This window comes from Apium graveolens, chromosome 8, assembly GCF_009905375.1.
Source record: "Apium graveolens cultivar Ventura chromosome 8, ASM990537v1, whole genome shotgun sequence".
NCBI lineage: Eukaryota > Viridiplantae > Streptophyta > Magnoliopsida > Apiales > Apiaceae > Apium > Apium graveolens.
Genome location: NC_133654.1, coordinates 18,663,266 through 18,688,703, shown reverse-complemented (window position 1 = coordinate 18,688,703; position 25,438 = coordinate 18,663,266). Strand labels below are relative to the sequence as shown.

The following is a 25,438-nucleotide window of genomic DNA, read 5'->3' as shown; positions in this document are numbered from 1 at the left end:
GAAAATTTATTGAGTCAAGATGACATGGAGGACATTGATGAGCACCTAGCATTTCTTTCCAGGAGATTTGCCAAGCTCAAGTTTAAGAAGAACTTTGGAGCAGCCAAGCCAAATAGAAACATGGTGGATAAGTCAAAATTCAAATGTTTCAAATGTGGCTTGACAGGGCATTTTGCAAATGAGTGTAGAAAGTCAGATTCCAGTAAGAAAAGGTTTGAGTCTGTGGATTATAAGGAAAAATACTTTGATCTACTCAAATAAAAGGAAAGGGCTTTTATTACACAAGAGAATGACTGGGCAGCAGATGGTTTGGATAAGATGAAGATGTCAGCTATGTCAATCTAGCCCTAATGGCCAAGTCTGATGAAACAGAGACAAGTTCCTCAAGCAATCAGGTAATCACTACAAACCTTGCACATTTATCTAAAGCTGAGTGTAATGATGCCATAAATGACATGTCTACAGAATTATATCATTTGCGTGTTACACTTAAGTCTCTTACTAAAGAAAATGCTAAAATCAAAGAAAACAACTTGTTTTTAAGTGAGAGGAATAATGTGCTTGAGTCTCAGTTTGTTGATTTTGAGAAACTAAGGATTGAGTGTAAGATTGCCAAGGAGGAATTAACTGAGTCCTTGAAAAAGGAAGAGATTTTAAAGAAGCAGCTCGAGCGTGAACAAGAGGTGATTAAAGCATGGAAAACATCCAGGGATGTCCATGCTAAAATCACCAAAGTTCAAGGAATTGAGTCTTTTTGTGATGAAGCCTGGAAAAAGAATAAAGAGAAACTAGAACCTAATTTGGTAGATAGTTTGCTGACAGATGTAGACTCGACGGATGATAAGGACTATCCGTCGGATAACAAAAAGTGTTATCCGTCGAAAGATGAAAATCCTCATTCGTCGGCTGTGAGCAAGCCCATTAGCAAAGCCAAACTAATCAAGCTAAGTGAGAAATATGGGTCTGTTTCCAAGAACTTTGTTTCAGGAGAGTCAAGTCAAGTTAAGAAAGGAAAAAGGGGTAATGCACATGACTGTCAAACAGCTAAGTGACAGACTTGAGAAAATTGAGATAAAAACAGAGACTAAAAGGAAAAATAACAGGAATGGTAAAGTAGGGATTAACAAACACAATAACTACACACCTGATATGCTCCTAGAAAAATCTGTGTCAAGTGTGGTAGTGTAAATCATTTGTCTGTTAATTGCAAATCTGCCATGCCTACTCCCATGTCTGTTCAGTCTGAATTTCCCAACATGAATGCAATGCCTCCCATGCCTATTAATGCTATGCCTACACAGAACATGAATGCACAGTTTGCTAATATGCCATTTGCACCTAATCCATATTATGCTGCATACAGTATGCCTCAAATGCCATTTAGCATGCCCTATTGGAATATCATGTTTACACCAAGCATGCCATTTCCTGGTAGCCATAATATGCATGATAATTATGTTGCATTAAATGGTTTCAAAGGCCCAACCCAAATGACTAAGGAAGAATCTGAAATTCCTAAGTCAAATGAGTTAAGACCTAAGAAATAGAAGAAGAAAGCTAACAAGGCAGGACCCAAGGAAACTTGGGTACCAAAATCAACTTGATTTGATTTTGATGTGTGCAGGGAAACAGAAGGAATCTTTGGTACTTGGATAGTGGTTGTTCAAGACACATGACTGGTGATTCTACCCTGCTCACAGAGTTTAAAGAGAGAGCTGGCCCAAGTATTACTTTTGGAGATGACAGCAAGGGTTATACTGTGGGATATGGCTTGATTTCAAAAGACAATGTCATCATTGAGGAGGTTGCCTTAGTGGATGGTCTCAAACACAATCTGTTGAGTATCAGCCAGCTTTGTGACAAAGGTAATTCAGTAACCTTCAACAAAGAAGCCTGTGTTGTGACTAATAATCAAAGCAACAAAGTGGTTCTCACTGGTGTGAGAAGAGGAAATGTGTACCTAGCTGATTTCAACTCAACTAAAGCAGAATCTGTAACTTGTCTTCTCAGTAAAGCAAGTCAGGATGAAAGTTGGCTATGGCACAAGAAGCTATCTCATTTAAACTTCAAGACCATGAATGAGCTGGTAAAGAAAGAATTGGTAAGAGGTATTCCTCTAGTGGAGTTTTCAAAGGATGGACTGTGTGATGCCTGCCAAAAGGGGAAGCAGATCAAAGCATCATTCAGGAAGAAACTTGATTCAGCAATTGAAGAGCCTTTACAACTGCTTCACATGGACTTGTTTGGACCAGTCAATGTATTGTCAATCTCAAGGAAAAGATTTTTCCTAGTAATTGTAGATGATTTCTCAAAGTTCTCTTGGACATATTTTCTAAAGTCTAAAGATGAGGCTAGTGAAATCATCATCAATCACATAAGGCAAGTCAACAATCATCCTGATTTCAAAGTAAGAAGAATCAGGAGTGACAATGGAACTGAGTTTAAGAACTCTGTCATGAGAGCATTCTGTGAAGAAAATGGGATACTGCATGAGTTTTCAGCAGCAAGGACTCCACAACAGAATGGAGTAGTGGAAAGGAAGAACAGATCACTTATTGAAGCTGCAAGGACAATGCTTGAAGAATCTAAACTACCAACATATTTCTGGGCTGAAGCTGTAAATACTGCATGCTACACTCAGAATATTTCTCTGATTAATCAAGCAAGATGCATGACTCCCTATCAATTGTTCAAGAACAAGAAGCCAACTCTAAACTTTCTTCATGTCTTTGGCTGCAAATGCTATATCCTGAGAAATCAAACTAATCAAAATGGGAAGTTTGATGCTAAAGCAGATGAAGGAATTTTTGTTGGATATGTTGTTGGTAAAGCATATAGAGTCTACAATCTAAGAACCAACATTGTTGTGGAATCTATACATGTTGTGTTTGATGATAAAAAGATTGAAGGACTGGAAGATGGAGATTACCATGAGAGCCTCAAATTCGACAATGTTGAGATGGTTAGTGATGAAAGTGATGATGAGAGTGATCAAGAAACAGTGTCTAAGGATAATGCAGACAAATCTACCATCAATGAAGCACAAAACTCAACATCCGTCGAGTTGCATAATGCTTCATCCGTCGGAAGGCAATCTGTGTTATCCGTCGGAAGACAACCTGCCTCATCCGTCGGTACTCAAAATTCACCATCCGTCGGGTTATCAAAATAAGCAGGAAGTTAAGGTAGATCACCCATAGAAAGTACCCCTTTCTCAAATCACCTACAGAAAATTCTCCTTTCTCAAATCAAAGATCCACAAACTCAGGGGGAGTTTCTAGCAATCAAAACTCAATCACACATCAAGACAATCATGAGGCCTCTTCATCTAGAGCTAATCTACCTCAACAAAGGAAAGAGACAAAAGATCACCCCTTTGAGCTTATCATTGGTGATGTTTCTTTTAGAGTTCAAACAAGAAGAGCAACTCAGGAAGAATGTTTATACAACAGCTTTTTGTCAAAGGAAGAACCAAAGAAGGTAGAAGAAGCTTTGTTGGATCCTGATTGGATTTTAGCTATGCAGGAGGAGCTAAATCAATATGAAAGGAATAATGTATGGAAGCTGGTACCCAAGCCTAAAGGAAAGAATCCAATAGACAACAAGTGGGTATTCAGAAATAAGATGGATAAAAATGGCATAGTAATCAGGAATAAAGCTAGATTGGTTGCTAAGGGTTATTGTCAGCAAGAAGGAATAGATTTTGATGAAACTTTTGCTCCTGTTGCAAGACTTGAAGCCATCAGAATCTTCTTAGCCTATGCAGCCCATGCCAATTTCAAGGTCTATCAAATGGATGTCAAAAGTGCCTTTCTAAATGGAGATTTGGAGGAAGAAGTGTATGTTAGTCAGCCTCCTGGTTTTGAAGATCCAAATTTTCCAGAATATGTCTATTATCTTCTGAAAGCACTTTATGGACTGAAGCAAGCACCTAGAGCCTGATTATGCAGGTTGTAGAATTGATAGAAAGAGCACAACAGGAACCTGTCAATTTTTAGGAAACAAGCTTGTGTCCTGGTTCAGTAAAAAGCAAAATTCAGTTTCTACTTCTACAGCTGAAGCTGAATATATTGCTGCTGGCAGTTGCTGTGCACATATTTTATGGATGAAAAATCAATTGCTAGATTATGGTTTGCAAGTTGAAAGGATTCCTATTTTCTGTGATAACACAACTGCAATTTCCATCACTGAAAATTCAGTGCAACATTCAAGGACAAAGCACATAGATATCAAGTACCATTTCATAAGGGAACATGTAATGAATGGTACTGTGGAGTTACATTTTGTTCCAAGTGAGAAGCAACTTGCAGATATCTTTACCAAGCCACTGGATGAATCCACCTTTTCAAGGTTGGTAAGTGAGTTAGGTATGCTTAATTACTCTTAAATTTATCTAAGTTATTTTGCAAGTTGTAATGTAGCCAGAAATTTAGTTGATTTTTAAGTCTTGGATGAAATTTTGGCTAAGTCAAAATTTGCATCTCGACGGATGACCCTTATCCATCGAGTTTAGTCATCCGTCGATATACTACCTGCTAATAAAAGTCAATTATTTTTCTGGAATACTTTATGACTCGACGGATATCAGTTTATCCTCATCCGTCGAATTGTCTAAATCTCAGCCGTTAATTCCCTGAACATTATCCATCGAGTATACTTACAGTTTGTAAGCATTACATGACGGATAATGGATGGAATTTTTACAGTTTACTTTTAAACGGCTATTTTAGGCAATTTCTATTGGTTAATTTACTTTTCTTTATTATTGTTGTCAGTTATTTTTGAGATAGTATAAAAGCTTATTTCATTCCAATTATTTTCTTTTATCATTCTCAAATTCAACTGCTGTTATTTCATTCTCTCTCAAGCAAATATTCTCTTTCTCTTCAAGCTTTCATTCTCTAACAATGGCACCTGTAGTAAAGATTATGTCTCAAACTGGGTTCATTTATGAGAAGAACAACTTTACTACATTGGTCAATAAGGTTATTCAGCAATCAGAGGACTATCACAAGATGATGCACTTTGTGAAGAACTATAAGCTAAATTACGCCATGCTGGAATCACCCACAATCTTCTGTGAAGTTGTTGAAGAGATGTGGACCACTGCAATCTACAACTCTACTGACAAGACCATCACTCTAACCATCAAAGGTAATGAATTATGTATCAATAGTGATGTGATAAAAGCATGTTTCAAAATTCCTGATAATAATGTGACTTCACCACACACTGACACTGATATTATCAATATGCTTAATTCCATGCATTATGCACTTCCTACTTCTAAACTGAGTGATATTAGAAGAATGGGTCTTAGGAAGGAGTGGAGTTTCATGTGTGATGTAGTTACTAAGGTTTTCTCTGGAAAAGTCAGTAATTTTGATTCTGTGAACATTTCCATGCTTAACATGCTATACATGCTAGTTACAGATAAATTTTACAATTTCAGTGACCTTGTCTTGTTTGAGTTAGGTTTTAAACTAGGCGAGTTAGCTAAAAGAGGAAAGAATGTGTATTATGCTAGATTTTTCATGTTATTGGCTAACCATCTATGTTAAGAGATTGTACTTAAGAACCCAAACAACAAACTGGCTTGTTGGGTTCAAGAGAGAAGACTCATTGCAGATTTGAACAGAGCCAACCATCACAGGGACGTGCCAATGTTCTATTTTCCTGTAATGCAGGCACCTCAGGTAAGTGAGGTAAGTTCATCCATCCCTACAACTGTTCCAACCTCCTCAATTTCTTTGAGTTCAAGAGTAGCTATGGCAACTGTGACAATGACCAAACAGTTGCCTACCAAAGCTGCCAAAACTACTGCTATTTCTAAATCCAAATCAAAGAAAATCCCCTCTGGTATCTCTCAAAAGGTACCAGTTGAAAAATCCACCAAAGCAAAAGAGGGGAGTGTGAAGGAGGGTAAGTTAGGTGAGGGAAGGGGCGAACATCAAAGAAACCCCAATAATAAGGATGGAGGGTTGAGTGAACCCCAACCTAGCCACACTGCAGTTTCCCAACAAACTGTAGTGCTTAAAAAGGATAAAAGCTCACTTCTAGCTACATCCTCCCAAAAGGATGCAGTTATTGAACAAAGCTCTCAGCCAAGAGCACAGGCCAAAAGGGTTAGGGATACAAGCACACCCCAAACTTACACAAGAAAGAAGAAATCTAAAACCTCTGGGGATGCACAGGGCACACACACAGTGCAAACTGGTGGTAAAGACACAGTCCCTGCACTCTCTCAAATTCAGTTTGATGTGGATCCAATAAATGTGGAGTCACAACCAAAATCTCTAATAATAGAAGCATCTGAATCACCATACTCACCAACAAACTCTCTGAAAGTGGATATGATAAACACTTCAATTCCTGATTCCCCTTCTTTAACTCTGTTGGGGAAGCCAAAATCTAGTGCAAGTGAGCATCATCTTTTAGATGATTTGTTGGCTCACTTGCCAATTCTTTCATATTCTATTGTGATATATGTGCCCCTAATATCTTCAATCAACACAGAGTCAACAATAGTTTCTCTTCCCACCTCATTCATTTCTACTCTCTCGATGGATATTGCTCATTCGTCGAGTAGTGATTGTATCCCGACGGATAAGCCTAACAGCAGTTATCCATCAGATAGCATTACCACTCACTCGACGGATATCACTTATCCGTCGAGTATCTCTACACAACTTCAAACTTCAACTATTTCAAGTGCAGAAGATTTAGTGGTTATACAATCACTCTTAGGACTGAGAGAGGAGAGTGTATTGAGTGAGAGGCTGGGTTGCTCCCAGGCAAAAGGAGAGGAAAAGAGTGAAAATCAGCAATCCATTTATTCAGGATTGGCAAAAGTGAGTGAGAGGAGTCCCACCTTAGTAGGTGAAGGTGAGGGTGTGAGGGTGGGGAGCCAGGGTGAGACCCTGATACAACAAAAGAGAGATTTTGAGAGAAAAGCAGGTACAGAAGCCATAAGGGTGGATCCAGCCATTGCTAGTGAGTCAATGATTGTGGATGATGCTGAAAAGGAAAGACAATTTCAGCAACATTACAAAGCTGTAATTGATAACATTTCCTTGGATCCTGACACTTTTACTCACCTTGTGTCAGCCTATCAACTCTTGGCTGCTCAGGGCAATGTGGAGGCAGAACAGACTTTGAACTTAGTACACACCTCAGAATCTCTTCAAAGAGATAAAGCTGCTGTCAATAGGATGCCTTCTCAAGCCGGTGAGCCATCTGAAGAATTTGAAGTAAATTCTAATGATGATGACTCTGTTTCTTTGGATGGAAGCATGAACTTAGGGGGAGATGAAGGCCCTGTTTCAAATTTACCTGAATGGGCATGGACAAAGGAATCTACACCAGTACAATTTGGTGTATCTTTGGTTAAGCAAGTTATGGCTATTCAAAAGGCCATTCAGGAAACTTCAGATGCTGGTACCAAGGCTATTCTTCAAGCTCACCTAGACTCTCTACATCTCATGAAGATCCAGCAATTAAGACAGAATCTGAGTGTGGATGAACTCAAAAAGGATATAGCTGACTTAAAGACCTATAATTCTGAGAAGCTGGATTCAGTCATGACATATGGTACCATGCAGGATCTATTACTAAGACTGAGGAGAGAATCAGATTCTAAAAAGAAGCTGGCCAAGATGGAAGATAGAGTTCAAGTTATTGAGAATTCAGTGGCTACCCTTCTTCAAAATCAACAGACTCAGACAAATCTTCTCATGCAACTGGCTAAAGCACAAGGTCTAACTCCTCAACTTGATGATAACAAAAAGGGGGAGAGAGAACCAAGTGAGGGGGAGAAACTTCAAGTTCAAATCAGTAAAGTAATTGTACCTTCAATTACTGTCTCCAAGCCACCAGTTGCAGATGGTATAGATCTAATTAAAGCAGCAGCAACAAATTTGAAAGTTGCTGAGAAAGGAAAGTTGAGTTTGATCAACTGGAATAAGATTGATGAGGAGATACAGAAAAAGTTTGAACTTGTCAAGGAGCCAGTTAAGTCAGCCATCCATCACTCTCAAGTCAAGCAAATAAGTGTGAATGAGATGAGCATGAATTATCTGGAAAGAGGACAATCTTCCTGCATCAAGTCTCCAAAGGCTGAAACAATTCTTAAACCAAGGGCAAATTATCCAAATCATCTTTGAAGAACCCCTTGGACACTATGTATGAGACATCCAAGCCTGATGAGAAGAAGCTTATGTCAAGATCAATTGTCTTCTATAAAGATCCAGCTGACTCAGCTTCAAAAAGGAGAATTGCTAAGATATTCAGAAATGGAAAGGAAATTTGTGTGGTAGCTGGACATCCACAATTTGCTCAAGCAAAGAGAGAAGAAAAAGCCAGATTAAAGCATGAAAAGAAGCAAGCTGCTCTAGATACAAAGAAGTCTAAACAAAAGAAAGAGCAGATTGCTATCTTGGCCAAGCTACAGGTTGTGAACTCATCTCAACAAATTCCCTCTCAACCATCTGAAGCTGCTGAATCAAAGAAGCAAATTGAAGAACAGAAGAAATCCCCAAGAAAGAAAGAATTGGCTAGAAGAACAAAAAGGAAACTGGATATTGTTGACAAGGAATTGAAAGATCTAAGGAACCCACACCAGCTTCAACTCAAGCATCAAAGCCCTCTGTGGTATTTGAAGACATAAGGGTGGTGGATCCCTACAGGAATATTCATGGTGAACCTATTGTGCCAAAGGATGAGCCAATAGAGTGGGATAACATACCAATTCTTAACTTCAGCTTACCAATCCTTAGCAAGCCAAAAAGGACAAAGTCAAGGGCAGTTAAGAAAGTGAAGCTGTCACCTCCCAAATCCAAATCAGTAGTTAAAGCTCAACCCAAAGTCAACAGGGGAGACTACTTGTACTTGTGTGATATCAAAGAATTTTCAGATCTAAATCTTTATCTGGATGAACTGGATGAAGTGAGGGTAATTGATGCATACAGGAACCTACCTGAAAGGTTAGTGTTCAAGTACAAAGGAGGAAGGGAGATTCAGTGGCCACTTCACAGGATTCTTCAAGAAAGTCAAGCTGTACTGATTAAAGTTTATTCATCCTTCAAGAAGAACTTTGGGTTCAATGTAACTGCAAGAAGACTAGTATTGAAGAAGATTGAAGAACTAAGGAGTATTAGAGCTAAAGATGCACTCCCAACGACTCTAATCATCCCATACACAGGGAGAAGAGTGCATCTAAGGCCCTACTGGCTGATGGAGTTCATAGATGATAAAGGTGTGAGAAGATTCTTCAGGTTATAAGACCAATTGAGTATCTCTAGCAATGAGACTCTCTTGGAAATGCAAGAAAAGCTAGATCTCTCAGAATCTGATGAACTGGAATTCCACAGGCAACTCCAAAATCAGATTGATGAAAACAACAAAAGGCTTGGAAGAAGATCCAGACCTTCAAGAAACTAGAAAAATCTGCTCAGGCTAGAGGAGCATCTTGAAAATGACTATGAGCCAAACCTTGTACATTTTGATTATTTGAAGCACTTTCAGTATTATCTGCTTATCTTTAAAGCTGTATGTTTAGGATGTTTTGTTATCATCAAGTATCTCTTAATTTATGGCTACAATTCTAGTAGACATAAATTGGGGGAGATTGTTGTGCATATGTTGTGTACTTGATGATTTCATAAACAAAACATCTAAGTAGATTTTACTTAGTGAAATAGTGTAGCACTTGACGTATAAGAATTATAGTCCCGACGGATAACTCATTATAGTCCCGACGGATGTTAACTTATTATCCATCGAGTGAGTAGCTTATGTAATAATAAGTCTGTAACACAGTTCTGTATACATCTTTGTATAGATTCTGTTGTAGCCTATAAGTCATGTTGACTTTAACTAGATATGCAAAATAGGTTGATTAATTGTATATAAATGATGTCTTGTAATTCTGCATAAGTGAAATGAAGTCAAGTGCCAAAATAGCTACCGAAGGATGATTATAAAAGCCATCGACGGATGATCAAATGACTATCAACGGATGTTTAGTATAGCAGTCGACGGATGATCAATGAAGCTATCAATGGATGTTCAGAAAGTCAACGGATGATCATATATCCAACGGATGTTCATAAAATCCAACGGATGATCATATAAAGAATTTAAACAGCAGTTGAACAGTAAAAGCTGAGCACAGCCATCGAGATGTATACAAATCTACTATGGAAGCCCATTAACTGGGTAATAGAGGATGAAAAGCAGCAAAGCTTAAGACTGATAGTTTTTATATTTATTCAGTCTTTTTGACTTTGTAATCTTGGTAATATATAAACCAAGAACGTAGCAAATAGTATGCAGGGTGTTGAGAAACAAAAACAGAGAAATCTTTGTAAGCAGAATCATTAGCATTTCCCTGTATTCTCAGCAGTTCAATTTGTAAGCAGCTGTGAGCATTCTTGTACACAGAGTCCTCTCGATAATATATATACATATATATATATATATATATATATCTGGTGGAATTGTTTAAATCCACCAGAAAGTTTTTAAAGACTCTTGTTTTTAATTACTTATGTTTTGATTCAATTAAGTTTCTATTCCGCATTGTGCTAATCGAAACACTTATATCTATATTCGAGTTGAACATTTTTATTTCGAGAAAAAGGTTCAAGAATTTCATTCAACCCCCCTTCTGTAATTCTTGCTATATTGTTAAGGGACTAACAGAGAGATACAGGCTTCACTTTCTTGCTAGCTCTAGTCTTTGTCTTCTTTGTCTTCTTTGTCTTGAAGATGGGTAAATTTAGCTCAGGAATTGGTAAACTATCCGAGTCTACTGGCTCATCCTTAGGAACAATTGGTTCACCATGAATATTCCTTGTTGGATCAACCACTTTAAATTCTTCAAATACCACTGAGGGTTTTGATGTCTGATTTATAGTTGTAGGCTTTTTGGGAAACTGATCTTCCAATTTCTCATCATTAAAGTTCACTTTCCTCTTGGAATGAAGTTTGTATCTAAATCTTCTTTTCTGCTGTGATTCTTCTTGCATTTTCAGATCCTTAGGTTCAGTGATTACAGTTGGTTGTATAGGAGGTTATGTTGTGGTTTTTACAGCTTGAAGCTTGGCCAAGATAACAGCTTGTTCTTTCTTTTGCTTTTGCTTCTTAGCATCCAAAGCAGCTTGCTTCTTTTCTAGCCTAATTCTTTCTTTCTCTTCCTTCTTAGCTTCCACAAATAGTGGGTGTCCAACCACCACACAAATCTCCTAACCATTTTTGTAAATTTTGGCAATTCTTCTTTTCAATGCTGAATCAGCTGGATCCTTGTAGAATGCAATAGATCTTGATAACAGTTTCTTTTCATCTGGCTTTGGTGTCTCAAACACTGTATCCATAGGATTCTTGTCTAAAAACTTAGGATAATTCCATTTGGCCTTCATGATGAGATCTTTCTTTGGAGATTTGATACAGGAAGTTTGACCCCTTTCCAGATAGTTCATACTTATATCATTCACATAGATTTTCATGACTTTAGAGTGATGATTAAAGACTTTTTCTGGCTTCTGTGCTGGGCCAAATATCTTCTGGATGTTCTCATCAATTTTCTTCCAATTGATTGGACTTAATTGCTTCTTCTCAGTAGCTCTCAAATTGGCTGCTGCTTCTATGATTAGATCTATGCTATCTTTAGCAGGTGGCTTTGTGAAAACAATTGTTGGCACAATTGCTTTACTTACTTGAATATTGAGTAGTTTTTACTCCCCCTCACTTCTTGATTCCTCTTGACTGAATAAGATAATTGAGCTATCTTTCTCCCCCTTAGAAGAGGTTTCTTTCTCCCCCTTTTTGTTATCAGCAAGTTGAGTATAAGAGGAGGTTTGTGCTGCCACTAGCCTTTGAAGCAAGTCTGTTTGTTGTGCTTGGTGTAGATGAATTTCTGTTAGAGAGGCTTCCATTGTTGTCATTCTGGTATCCAAGGAATCTATCTTTTTGGCAAGATCAGAATTCTTCCTGAGTTGTCTTTTGATATAAAGCATTGTAGCTTCTGGAAGTTTTGCATCTAATCTATCAGCTATATCTTTCTTCACTTGAGTAATCTCTGTTTTGATAGAAGTGATATCCTGATTGTGTTGGAAACCTTGGATTTATTGTAGTTGGAGAGAAGCAAAATGTGCTTGTAGAAGCTTCTTGGTGCTAGCATTGTTGGATGATTGAAGAGCAGACTGTGTTTGACTGATAAGGTGGATGAGTGTGGTCTTGAAATGATGTTCATCACATTTCTTGGAGAAGGCCCATGATGGCATGCCTGATCTAGAACTAGGGCCTGCTTCTCCCCCTGTGTCCATTGGCTCTACTTCACTTTCTTCACCCTCACCACCAAAGAAATCTTCTGAACCATTAGTCTCATAGTCAATATCACCAGCTGTAGAGGGCAGAGCTGTGATTGCATCCTTTGCTCTTTGCATAGACTGTATGGTGTGCACCAAATTTAGCATCCTTTCTGCATTGTCATTGCCCTGTTCAGCTAGAAGTTGATATGTTGGAACAGGATGAGTAAATGTCTCAGCATCCAAGGAGGTAGAATCTATAACAGCTTGACTTTGCTGAAATAGTCCCTCCATGTCTGCATCCTGGACATTCATTAACTCACTTGCAATGACATCCACCCTTATATCTCTTGTACCTGCATTTCTCTCATTATCTCTCTTTTATTGCATCAAGGTCTCACCTTGGCTCCCCACCCTCATACCCTCACCTTCACCATCTAAGGTGGGACTCCTCTCACTCACTTTTACCAGTCCTGAAGAAATGGACTGCATTAGATTACTCTTTTCCTCTCCTTTTTCATGGAGCAACCCGGACTCTCACTCAAATCACTCCCTTCCCTCAGTCCTAGGAGTGATTGCACTACTACTAAGTCTTCTACACTTGTAAGAATAGATGAAATTTGAAGTTGTGCAGAGACACCCGGCGGACGAGGAACATCCATCGGGTTAGCAGTTTGACTATCCGACAGATAACTGCCGTTAAGCTTATCCGTCGGGAAACAATCACTACTCGACGGATGAGAAATATCCATCGGGATAGAAGAAATAATTGAGTTTGGAGTGGAGACTATTGTAGACTCTGTGCAGATTGATGAAAATTTTGGCACAGATGTCTCAACGGTCTCAGAAAGAAATGGCAAGTGAGCCAACAAATCATCTAGAAGATGATGCTCACTTGCATGGATTTTCGGCTTCTCCAAGAGAGTTAAAGATGGATAATTTGGTTAAGATGTATGAATCATATCAACATCCAATGAGTGTGTGGGAGTGTTTGGTGTTTCAGGTGCTTCAATTATAAGAAATTTTGGCTGTGACTCCACATTTATTGGAGCCACATCAACCTGACTTTGAGAAGGTGCAATGACTGGGTCTTTTGCACCAGTTTGCACAGTGTGTGAGCCCTGTGCATCCCCAAGGGTTTTTGATCTTTTCTTTCTGGCATAAGTTTGTGGTGAGCTAGTGTCCCTACCCCTCTTGGCCTGTGCTCCTGGTTGGGAGCTTGTTTCAATGGTAACATCCTTTTGGGAGGATGAAACCAGTAATGAGCTAATATCCTTATTAACAACCACAGTTTGTTGGGAAACTGTGGTGTGGCTAGGTTTGGGTACACTCTTCTCACCATCCTTATCCTTAGGGCTTCTTTGATTTTCACCCTGTCCCTCACCTTTCTTGCCCACCTTCACACTCCCATCTTTAGGTTTGGTGGATTTTATAACTGATTTCTTTTGAAAGAAATCAGAAGGGGGTTTTCTTAGCTTTGGATTTAGGAACTTTTGTTGATTTGGTAGCTTGGGTAGGCAATTGTTGGGTCATTGACACAGTTGCCATAGCTACACTAGAAAGCAAAGAAGTTTGTGAGATTGGAAGAGTGGAGACAGAAGAAATTACCTCACTTACCTGAGATACCTCCATTACTGAAAAGTAGTATAAAGGAACCTCCTTGTGATGGTTTGCTCTGTTTAAATCTGCAATTATCCTTCTTTCTTGAACCCAACAATTTAACTTGTTGGTTGGGTTCTCAATCATAATATCTTCAATAAGATGTTTAGCAAGCATCATAAAGAATCTAGCATAGTAGACACTTTTACTTCTCTTATTGACCTCTCCTAACTTAAATCCTAACTCAAACAAAACCAAATCACTGAAATTAAAGTACTTATCAGTAACTAGCATGTAAAGCATGTTAAGCATAGAAATGTTTATAGAGTCAAAGTTACTAACTTTACCATAAAACACCTTAGTCACTACATTACACAGGTAACTCCATTCCTTCCTAAGACCCAACCTCCTAATTTCACTTAATTTAGAAGTAGTGAGTGCATAGCCCATGGAATAAAGCATATTAACAATGTCAGTGTCTGTGTGTGGAGTAGTTACAGTATTATCAGGGATCTTGAAGCATGCTTTGACAATATCACTATTTATGCAAAACTGCTTACCTTTCAGAGTGAATGTGATGGTCTTGTTTGCCGAGTTGTAAACTGCGGTTGTCCATATCTCTTCAACAACCTCACAGTAAATAGTGGGTGATTTCAGCATGGCATAGTTGAGTTTGCAGTTCTTCACAAAATCCATCATTTTGTGATAGTCACTAGACTTTTGAATCTCCTTATTCACCAAAGCTGAGAAGTTGTTTTTCTCATAGATATAACCGGTTTGAGACATGATTTTCACTACAGGTGCCATTGTTAGAGGTTTGGAATTTGCAGAGAGAGGGTTTGCTTTTGACAAGAAAGAAAAAAGAAATGAATAAAAGTGAATTTGCTTTTATACTATCTCAGAAAATAACTGTCAAAAATAATAAAGTAAAAATAAAGTAACCAATAAAAATTTCCCAAAATAGTCGTTTAAAAAAATAAACTGTAAATATTCAGTTACTTATCTGTCGTGTCATGCTTACAAGTTGTAAGTATACTCGATGGATAATATTCAGGGAATTAACGGCTAGGATTGAGACAATTCGACGGATGAGGATAAATCAGTTATCCGTCGAGTTATAAAATATTCCAGAAAAATAATTGATTTTATTGACAAATTGTATTCCGACGGATGATCAAATTCGATGGATAATGATCATCCGTCGGGATGTAAATTTTGACTTAGCCAAAATTTCATCCAAAACATAAAAATCAATTAAATTTCTGGCTGCATAACAACTTGCAAAATATCTGAAATGATTCAAGAAAAATTTAGCATACCTAATTCACTTACCAACCTTGAAAAGGTGGATTCATCCACTGGCTTGGTAAATATATCTTCAAGCTATTTTTCACTTGGAACAAAATGCAGTTCCACAATACCATTCATCACATGTTCCCTTATGAAGTGGTACTTGATGTCTATAAGCTTTGTTCTTGAATGCTGTACTGGATTTTAAGTGATGGAAATTGCACTTGTGTTCTCACAGAAAATAGGAATCCTATCCACTTGTAGACCATAGTCCAATAATTGGTTTTTCATCCACAAAATCTGTGCACAGCAACTACCAGCAGCAATATATTCAGCTTCAGCTGTAGAAGTAAAAACTGAATTTTGCTTTTTACTAAACCAGGACACAAGCTTGTTTCCTAGAAATTGACAGGTTCCTGTTGCACTTTTTCTGTCTATTTTACAACCTGTATAATATGCATCTGAATAACCAGTTAGATCAAAACTAGAATCTCTAGGGTACCAAATGCCAAGTTTTGGTGTTCCCTCACTACAAGAATAATGTCAATAGACATCACACATTAGACATCGGTTAACTTTACCACTGATGTTAAAAAGAGTATTGACATCACCCCGTGTTTTTGTGATGTCTTTGTTCTTTGTAGACATCGCTTATAATTAAACAGATGTCTAAAATTCACCCAAAAAAAACAAAATTCGCGCCCACCATTTCTTCCCCCGTTAGTGAAATTTCATTCAGTTTTTAGTTCTACATTCCCCCAATCCCAAAATTCTCCCCCCTTAACCAAATTTTGGTTCCCCCCAAATCAATCTTCAGACACAAAATCAAAACAAAAAATCAAAACTAAAAACTAAAAAACAGAAAACTGTTCTCTCTCTCTCAAACCTGTCTCTCTCTCTCGAACCCCTCTCTCTCTCTCTCACCTCTCTCCCCTCACAATCTCTCTGAACTCCGGCCATCATCTCACCATCATAATCTCTCAAACCTCTCTCTCTCTCTCTCTCGAACCTGTCTCTGGAACCTCTCTCTCTCTCTCTCTCTGAACCTCTCTCCGCTCTGAATCTCTCCGTTAAGCCTCTTTCGTTTAACCTCTCTACTTCGGTAAGTGTTGTATCTTCTTGAATCGAACTGGTCTTCTCTGCATGAAGACCAGTTTTAAAAGTTGAGGATTTTTGAATTCAAAACCCTAATTTTGTAAATTGGGGTTTTTTCTAATTCGAAACCCTTATTTTTTTATTAATTTAGTGTCAAATCTTGTTGCTAATACTTTTCTTCTTGTTGTATACAGGACCTAATCTGAGAAAAAGATTTAAAGCTTTAGGTAATTTGGATTTTTTAGTTGTACATTTATATTTTTGTTTATTTTTTTTATTTTTATAAATTAGGTTTTCATTTGTTTGTAATGTTGTGATTTATTTTTGCAGGACATTAGTGTTGTTTGATTTTTCGATCTTCGGTGAGTTTTCTTCTCCAACTCTATTTTGTACGCTTATACATTTGATTTGTTTTGTTAGTTTTGATAGTGTGTTTTTTGTCTATGTGCTATGCAGTTGGTTCTTATGTTGATCTATGTGTTGTGTATAATATGCATTATGTATTATATGAAATCTCAGTTTTGTTTTATTTGCAATTATGTGTAGGAGAATTCATTTTGGTATTAGTATGTTATATTTCAATGTAGTCGTGTTCTGAATTTTGGATGCAAGTGTGTGGTTAATTTAGTGATTGTGTATGCAAGTGTTTAGTTGAAAATAGTACATTTATAATTTGATAATCTGCATCCGTGATCTGACTATTATACTATGGTTAATTATATAGTGATTATACATTAAGTACCGAATGACTAGTTAATATATAGTACTAGTACTATAATTAAATGTATAATATGAATTACGTAATGCATTACAAATCGATTCATATCATATTATAATAAAATATATAACATTAAAATGTATAATATGCATTATGTATAATATTAATTCTCAGTTTTCTTATGTCGTTTATAGTCTACCCTATGTGTGGATGTCATACTTAAAATCAAGTTAGACTTCTAAAATAAATATTAGACTTATAAAATAAATATAAGCCTTAAACTGAATTTTTTAGTGACATACCAGGTGGTTTTAAATGGATAGGTCTTGGATAAAAGCCGATAGGGATTCTCTACAGTATGAAATTGGTGTTGAAAACTTCTTGATATTTGCCGAGGAAAATGCTAAAAACCCCAAGAAAATTCCTTGTCCTTGTGCACACTGCTCTAACTTCAAAAAGTTTTCTGTGAATATAATCAGAGGTCATCTTTATGAATCAGGGTTTAGTTTAGGATATTCTGATTGGATTTGGCATGGAGAAAACCATGATAATAGTACTAGGTCATCTGTTGGTAGTACTTGTCCTCCCTCGAAGCCCATACCAATTTCAGAAACATTTGACGTGTGTGAAGCAGCCTATAGTAGGGAAGATTGCGATAAAGAGTCAGATAACTTTAAGAGGTTTGTTGCCGATACAGAACAACCTCTGTTTGAGGGAAGTGAGTGTACTAAACTGGAGTCGGTCTTAAAATTACATAATTGGAAGGCTAGGTTTGGATTTTCCGATAAAGCTTTTACTGATCTGCTTCAATCAATTGGATCAATTCTTCCTAAAGATAATCTGCTTCCATCTAATATGTATGAAGCCAAGAAAACATTGACTGATTTAGGCATCGAGTATATTAAATTCCACGCTTGTCCAAATGACTGCGTATTATACAGGGGTCCAATTCTCGAGTCTTCTTCCGAGTGTCCCAAATGCCATCTCTCTCGCTGGAAAGTTGGGAAAGATGGTCAAGTTAGGGTAAATGTGCCAGCTAAGGTTATGTGGTATTTTCCGATAATCCCCAGATTTAAAAGAATGTTTAAATATTCATCTACTGCTGAATTAATGAGTTGGCATGCAAATAATCGATCCAAAGATGGAAATATGCGTCACCCCTCTGATTCTCCTTCTTGGAGAAATGTAGATTGTAGGTGGCCTGAGTTTGGTAGCGAGGCAAGAAATATACGTTTAGGATTAGCGGCCGATGGTATAAATCCACACAATAATGGATTAAATAATCGGTACAGCTGCTGGCCAGTTATGTTAGTAACATATAATCTTCCTCCATGGTTATGCATGAAGAGGAAGTTTATGATGTTAACAACATTAATTTCAGGCCCACAAGAGCCTGGTAATGATAATGACGTATATCTCCAGCCACTGATCGACGATTTAAAAAAATTGTGGGAGGAAGGTGAACCAAACGTGTACGATGCCCATACCAAATCCTTTTTCACTCTAAAGGCAATCTTGATGTGGACAATAAATGACTTTCTGGGATATGGAAATTTGTCGGGGTGCGTTAATAAGGGTTATAGGGCTTGTCCAGTATGCGGTGATCAAACCGTGGCTAAATATCTAAGTCGTAGTAGAAAAATGAGCTACCAAGGACATCGTCGGTATTTAGATCTTTATCATCCGTATAGGAGACAAAGGACAGCTTTTAATGGAGAACAAGAATTTGGTTGTGCACCTGAACCACTTAGCGGAGAGGAAGTGTTGGGGCAACAACAGCAACTTAGGTTCAGTTTTGGGAAAGGGGGGAAGCCAAAAAAGGTGGAGTCTCCATGGAAAAAACAGTCAGTTTTTTTTGAGTTAGAGTATTGGAAGTTTCACCATGTTCGACATTGTTTAGATGTCATGCACGTCAAAAAGAATGTGTGTGATAATATAATTGGGACACTTCTACACATGAAATTCAAGAGTAAAGACAGCCTTGCCTCGCGTCTTGATTTGGTTGACATGGGAATACGGCCTGATTTAGCTCCAGAAGTAGGTGAGAAAAGAACATACCTACCTCCTGCCCCTTATACCCTCTCCCGGAAAGAAAAACAAATAATATTGGAATCATTGTACGACATGAAACTTCCATACGGACATGCTTCAAATATAAGAAATTGTGTATCGATGATTGATATGAAGTTGTATGGTTTAAAGTCCCATGACTGCCATATCCTTCTCCAACAACTACTACCTGTTTGCATTCGTTCAGTGCTTCCGAAAAATGTTAGGGTTAGTATCATAAGATTGTGTTTTTTCTTCAACTCTCTGTGCAACAAAGTTGTAGATGTGTCAAAGTTGAATAAATTACAAGTAGATGTGATATTGACCCTGTGTGAGTTAGAGAAGATATTCCCTCCGTCATTTTTTGATGTTATGATACATCTTATGGTCCACCTAGTAAGGGAACTGCGATTATGTGGACCAGTTTTTTATAGATAGATGTTTCCATTTGAACGCTTTAATAAAATATTGAAGAGTTATGTAAGAAACTGATTCTATCCAGAAGGTTCTATAGCTGAAGGTTACCTCAAAGAAGAGTCAATAGAATTTTGCAGTAAGTTCTATAGCGGGAGTAGTAGAACAACCGGTCTTCCGAAAGATGAAGAAAAAATTTCTGGTCCAATCGGTGGTGTGACTATGAAGTCAGTTGCGGAAAAAGAACGAGATGAGGCTCATCTTTCAGTTCTTCGTAATAATTCGGAAGTGGAACCATATGTTATGTAAGTAAAACATAAAAAGTATACATATAATTGTTAAAGTTGTATTTGGTATAGTTTAGTCGAATTTGATGTAAGTAATTTCAGGTTGCATAAAAAATATTTGGAAGAGATTTATCGAGGGAAAAAGAAGAGTGTACAGTGGCTATTGGGAGAGCACAATCGACAATTTGCCGATTGGTTTGAACAAAAAGTTGGTTTACATTATTTTTCCTTCTCTTTTATTTTTATAAGTCGTGTTTTTAAATTTGTAGCCACTTATATGCATCAATAAATTATATGTAGGTCAGTACAGAAATGAGGGAGAATGCGGAAGCCGTATCTGAAACTATAAGATGGTTGGCCGGGAAACCTTCATTTTCAGTTTTGACTTACGAAAGTTATGCTGTTGAAGGGGTCCGATACCACACAAAGGATCGAGATAATGCAAGGGTAGTTCAGAATAGTGGTGTGTCATTAGTTGCGAGGACAGTCCAAGTCTCTAGTGCTAAGGACATGAATCTTATAGAGAGTGATTTAAAATTTTATGGGGTGATCAGGGAAATATGGGAATTAGACTACCACGCAATCAAGGCCCCTCTGTTTTTATGTACATGGGCAGCAAGTGACAAAGATGTCAAGTCCGATGATCTTGGTTTCACCCTTGTCAACTTCAATCGACCAGGTCACAAAAAGGACAAATATGTCTCTGTTGACCAAGTCAACCAAGTATTTTATATTGAGGATCCAGTTGATGCTAATTGGTCCGTTGTGTTATCGGCGACAACTCGAGACTATCATGATGTTTACAATGAAGATGCTCCTGAAGACACCTCCTGGAACCCTCCCCTATTCTGTTCTAATATCCCTACATGTGACCCTGCTAAAATTGATGATGCAAGTGTTTGTAATAGAAGAGAAAATGTTGAGGGAATATGGGTCAAAAAGTTATAGGAGTCTAGCTATATATTCTCCTTATTTGTAATTTTTCTTGTTATTTGTAATTTTTCTTGTTATTTGTAATGTATCTTGTGATCTCTGTTTTCTTGTAATTTTTTAATGTAGTTATAGAAGTCTATCTGTAATTTTTCTTGACAATTAAATGAGAATTTTGTTTAATTTTCTGCATATCTGTTAGACATTATACCATGAACTGTGTAGTTGTTCTAATCTGTTAAATATTAGTTAATTTTTCAGATTAGAGGAAGAGGAAAGAATGGAACCAAAAAAGCAAATGCGAAAGCAATCAGAAAAGACTGCATCACAGAATCTTAGCGGTGGAAGCCCCAAGCGGCTGGAGGATGTTCCGAACAATAATGAAAACAATGAAGGGCATGCATCGGAATCTCAACCGACTAACTCAGAACAGACAAATACTACAACTAATACTGCTACAAGAAAGTCTGGGGGTAAGCGAGGCGTATGCGCAATGTACAAAGTGATTGTCAAGAAAGCTCGCGGGAAGAAAGTTAAAGTCACTGCCAATGAATGGGGGATTCCTAATAGGGAAACTAGAGCCCGTTTGCAGTCTTACATTGGTATGTTGGCTAGGACTACGATTCCAATCGACATTCCTACGTGGCCAAATGTAGACCCTGAATTAAAATCAAAGCTTTGGTTAGATCTCCAGGTACTAGATCAATTGTAAAAAATTATTATCAAATATAGATCTTGAATATAAGTTTTTCCTGTTATGATTTTGTGAACTTGTGTTTTTTCAGGCTACCTTCAAAGTTAAACCAGAAATTGAAAACATGGTCCTAAAGTCAGCAGGCTCTAAATGGCGACAGTTTAAGACTGATTTGACGAGAAAGTATGTGCTACCATTTATTGGAGAAAAGAAGAAGCTGAGTAAGCCGCCAAGAGGCTATGGCTATGTTAGTAAGGCAACCTAGAAAAGGTTTGTGAGACAGAGGACTGATTCTAAGTGGAAGGTATGTTTTAATTCTGTAATATATGATTTTGGTGATTTTTTTGCATCGTCTGTTGTAATTTTTGTAATCTTGTGACATGTTTTTAAGAAATTCATGACACACAAAGTGAAAGAGTTTCTAAGAGAAAATATCATCACCGGTTGTCAAGAAAGGGCTACATCGGTTTAAAAGAAGATGAGGTAAGAAAAGTTCATTTAATTGTATAACTGTATTTAATTTATAATAGGTCAGTCCATAATAAATTAGAGTCCTACATTTTTTAGCCCTGGAGTTATTTGTATTACTGTATTTTATTTTATTTGTAACAGATAAAAAAAGGAAGGTTGAATCCGGGAGAAGAACCGGATAGAGCGATTTTTTGGCAAAAGGCTCGTAAGCGGAAAAACGGACAAGAGGTCGAAGAGGTCGATGAAGATTTGGCTGTTGTATGCGATAAAATTGTAAGTTTTAATTTTGGTTAAATTACATTAAAGCAGGCGAATCAGTAAAATTAGGACGACATAAATCAGTAAAGTAGGCGAATCAGTATAAATAGGACCCCTGTCAATGTTTTAGTTAATTGGTCTTTAATCATACTGATTACAATTATGCGAAATAATTATTATTTATCTTTTATTGAAAACTAGTTAACTCCATTTTGGTTAATTTATTTTCTTGTTAACAGAACGCATTGTTGGAAAAAAAGAAGAAGGGTGAGATTCAGTTTTCTGGTGCTGAAGATGTTCTGACAACGGCTTTGGAGAGTCGTGAGCATTCTGGGAGGGTTCGGGCTGTTGGAGGGTACATCACTCCAAAACAATACTTTAATTTGCCAAGAGAGCCAAAGCTTCGAATCACAAAGGCAGAGTTGATGGCCCGTGATCGACAAAGGGATGAACTGCTTGAAAAAAAAAACGCAAGCTCTCGAGGCAGAGATTGATCGCTTGAAGTCAGTGATCGAAAGTGGAGGTACTTTTCACTCTCCAATGCCATCTGAAAAGGCAAGTTTCGATCCGGAAAAGGATAAAGAAATGAAGTCAAATCCACCACCTGCAAGAGGAGTTGTGTTGGTATATGAAGATGATGACTGTGTTTTTACAGATGGCCCAACTAGGCCTTCACCTCCTGGAAGTCACGTAAGTTATTTTAATTTTGTGAGCAACCTTGTCATTTATCTTACTAAGGTAAATCATTGTTACCTTAATTTTTTAATTTTGTTTATTTAAATATTATAGGCCCAACGATCTTGTGAGCTATCTGTCGAGAGACTTGAGAATAAGGTTGCATTTGGTATGGTATATCCTCGCGAGGATAATTTAACTGATTTGGTACATGGAGTTGATATACCAATTGGACGTCAATGTGTCTCCGTTGATGGCCTCATAAAACCAGATGCCTTGCTTCCAGCTGAGACACGTGGTGATGACATGATGACTGTCCGCGATGCTCTAGGATCTTTTTTGGCATGGCCTGAGGAATTAATTAGCTACACAAATGTTGCGGTATAATGAATAATATATATGTATAATATTGTCTGAATTTTGAAATTAAATTATTCATTTCAAGATATTAAAAATTAAGTGGTATGTACATTTTATTTTGGTTTTATATTATCATCAGGTGCAGAAAAAAGAAAGGCCCCGAACAAGTGCTGAAAAAATAAAAAAGAATGACGGGTTGCAGGATTTGAAGGCACAATTTCTTCAAGCAAAGCCATGTGCGAAAGTGCCAAAGGGCTTTAAGCTGTTGTATAAACATGCAACAACTTGGATGAAAACTACCGGGGTCAGTATCCAGGTTCGATGTGAGCCGAATGTGTTTGGACATGAAAAAACAATTTATTTGTTGCATGAGAATGTTGTGTCTTTATTGGAGTTTGAAATGTTGGGCCAAGCAGTAGTTGCAAGTTACATGGCGTAAGTTACCTTTTTTTTCTTTTTAATGATCATTTTTTTAATGTTTGTAATTTTCCAGAACTTGCATTTTAATATCAGCACTCTTTCGATAAGCACTTGCATTCTGAGATTAGTGAAATACCAGAACTGGCGGAGACATTTGCTTTTATTGACCCCGGATGTAATAACCCCAAAATTTTCAACTTTTTGTAACCCTTGTGAATAGTGTTTTAGCTGAATGAGCAAACTTTTCACGCCACACTATGTAGGGGTTCTGTTATGGATATTCTGGGATATTATTAGTACTCTATGAAGTATATAAGTGTATGTAAAGATCGTCAGAATCCAATTCCGAACACTTTGGTTTTTCCCGGAAATCCACAAGATACGGAGAGAATTGAGTATAAGGTAACAGGATAAAAAGGATTTAAATTAAAGGATTATAATAGAGGATCATAAAAAGGAATATAATGTATTGAGAAAGGTTAAGGGAACCTAAGTAATAAGATCCCGGGTATGATCCTTCAAACGATAAACGAGAACGAAAGTTAAGCGAAACGTATAACAGATCAGCGGTCATTAGGCAAACGATTAGGAAGTTAATCAAAGGGATTAGTGGGAATGATGTCATCCAACCAATAGAAAGAGGACAAGGAAGGGAGGATGACATCATGAGGATGACACAAGCATGACAAGGGAAGGAAGGAGGTGTGGTTGAATGAGAACCACACAAATTCAAGGGCAAGAAGGTAATTGACTAAAGCAAACACAAAAACAAATCAACCAAGCCAAGTAAAATCATTTTCATCAAAAATCAAAAAGCAACCAAGGCTTGTTCTTGAAGAGCTCTCGGCTTTTTAGCATTTTAAAGGCAAAGAATTTCAAAACTCAAGATCCAAGCCTCCTAAATTGGTAAGATAATTCCCTAATCATCTTCATGCTTAGTTAGGACTATATCATGAGTTTAAGCCATTAATTCCTTCTCAATCTTCTTCATTTAATCAAAGAAGAAGACAATGAATAGTGTTTTCAAGTTTTTAACTTGAAATTTTTCTTGTTTTTCTTGAAGATCCAAGCATTCTTAAGACTTCTCAAAGCTTCTTAAGGCTTCCTAGCTCCTCCCACCACTTCAAGGAAGGTATACCATCTCCAAACCCTAGATTCCTATATATTATAAGATGATTTTGATTAGTAGGATGATATTGTAGCTTGTTGTTGTGATTAGAGTTTGGGATTTGAAATGGTAGTGAAATGGAATGGTAAATGTTGTGGTTTTGATTAAAAGAACTTAAGTATGATTAAAGTTAAGTTTAGGCATAAGTATGATTGATTAAATTGAATTGGTTGGGGTTGTTATGATGTGATAAGGATGGATGTTGGTTGTATGTTGGATTTGAGGTTGATTTGGGATGGTTTTGAATGGTTTAAAATATTGGAAATCGCGTAAACTATAGCCGTCGTAGCGTCCGATTTTCTTTGGACTGTTTTTGTGCATAGCATTAGGACCCGAGAACCCCCTGCTAGATTATGACCACTGCCATGATTAGATAGCTCATGTTACGAGCTTCGTTTTGATATGTAGTTCGTTCGATTCCGATGCACGGTTTAGGAGAAACGACCGTTTCAAGTAACGGCGTTTCGCGAACGAAACTTTTCCCCTCGCCTTACTTTGAAACATAGGTTAAAGACCAAAAAGGGTTAATTAATGTATGAAACATTTATGGTAAGTGTGTTAGGCAGTTGGTAAGACACTCGCGAAGGAATCGCTTTAAAACTCGTAAAGGTTAAATTATTAAAAATGGTGGAGCCGAGGGTACCCGAGTGACTTAAGCGAATCAGTGAGCGCAAAACAAGCGTTAGAGTCTAAGTTAGTTAAAGT

The 25,438-nt window shown here is 37.4% G+C and overlaps 1 protein-coding gene across 1 annotated transcript in view; it reads left to right on the top strand.

Annotated features, from left to right (window-relative positions):
• The window catches only part of LOC141679347 (uncharacterized), a 44,600-nt gene extending 23,334 nt beyond the window's left edge, over positions 1-21,266 (top strand). Inside the window, exons 2-8 of the mRNA XM_074485849.1 lie at positions 17,642-18,259; positions 18,389-19,387; positions 19,562-19,775; positions 19,860-19,965; positions 20,058-20,698; positions 20,949-21,171; positions 21,258-21,266. Coding sequence (XP_074341950.1) covers positions 17,642-18,259; positions 18,389-19,387; positions 19,562-19,775; positions 19,860-19,965; positions 20,058-20,698; positions 20,949-21,171; positions 21,258-21,266 — 2,810 coding nt within the window. The remainder of the gene's footprint in view (positions 1-17,641; positions 18,260-18,388; positions 19,388-19,561; positions 19,776-19,859; positions 19,966-20,057; positions 20,699-20,948; positions 21,172-21,257) is intronic.
• The last annotated feature ends 4,172 nt before the right edge of the window (positions 21,267-25,438 follow it).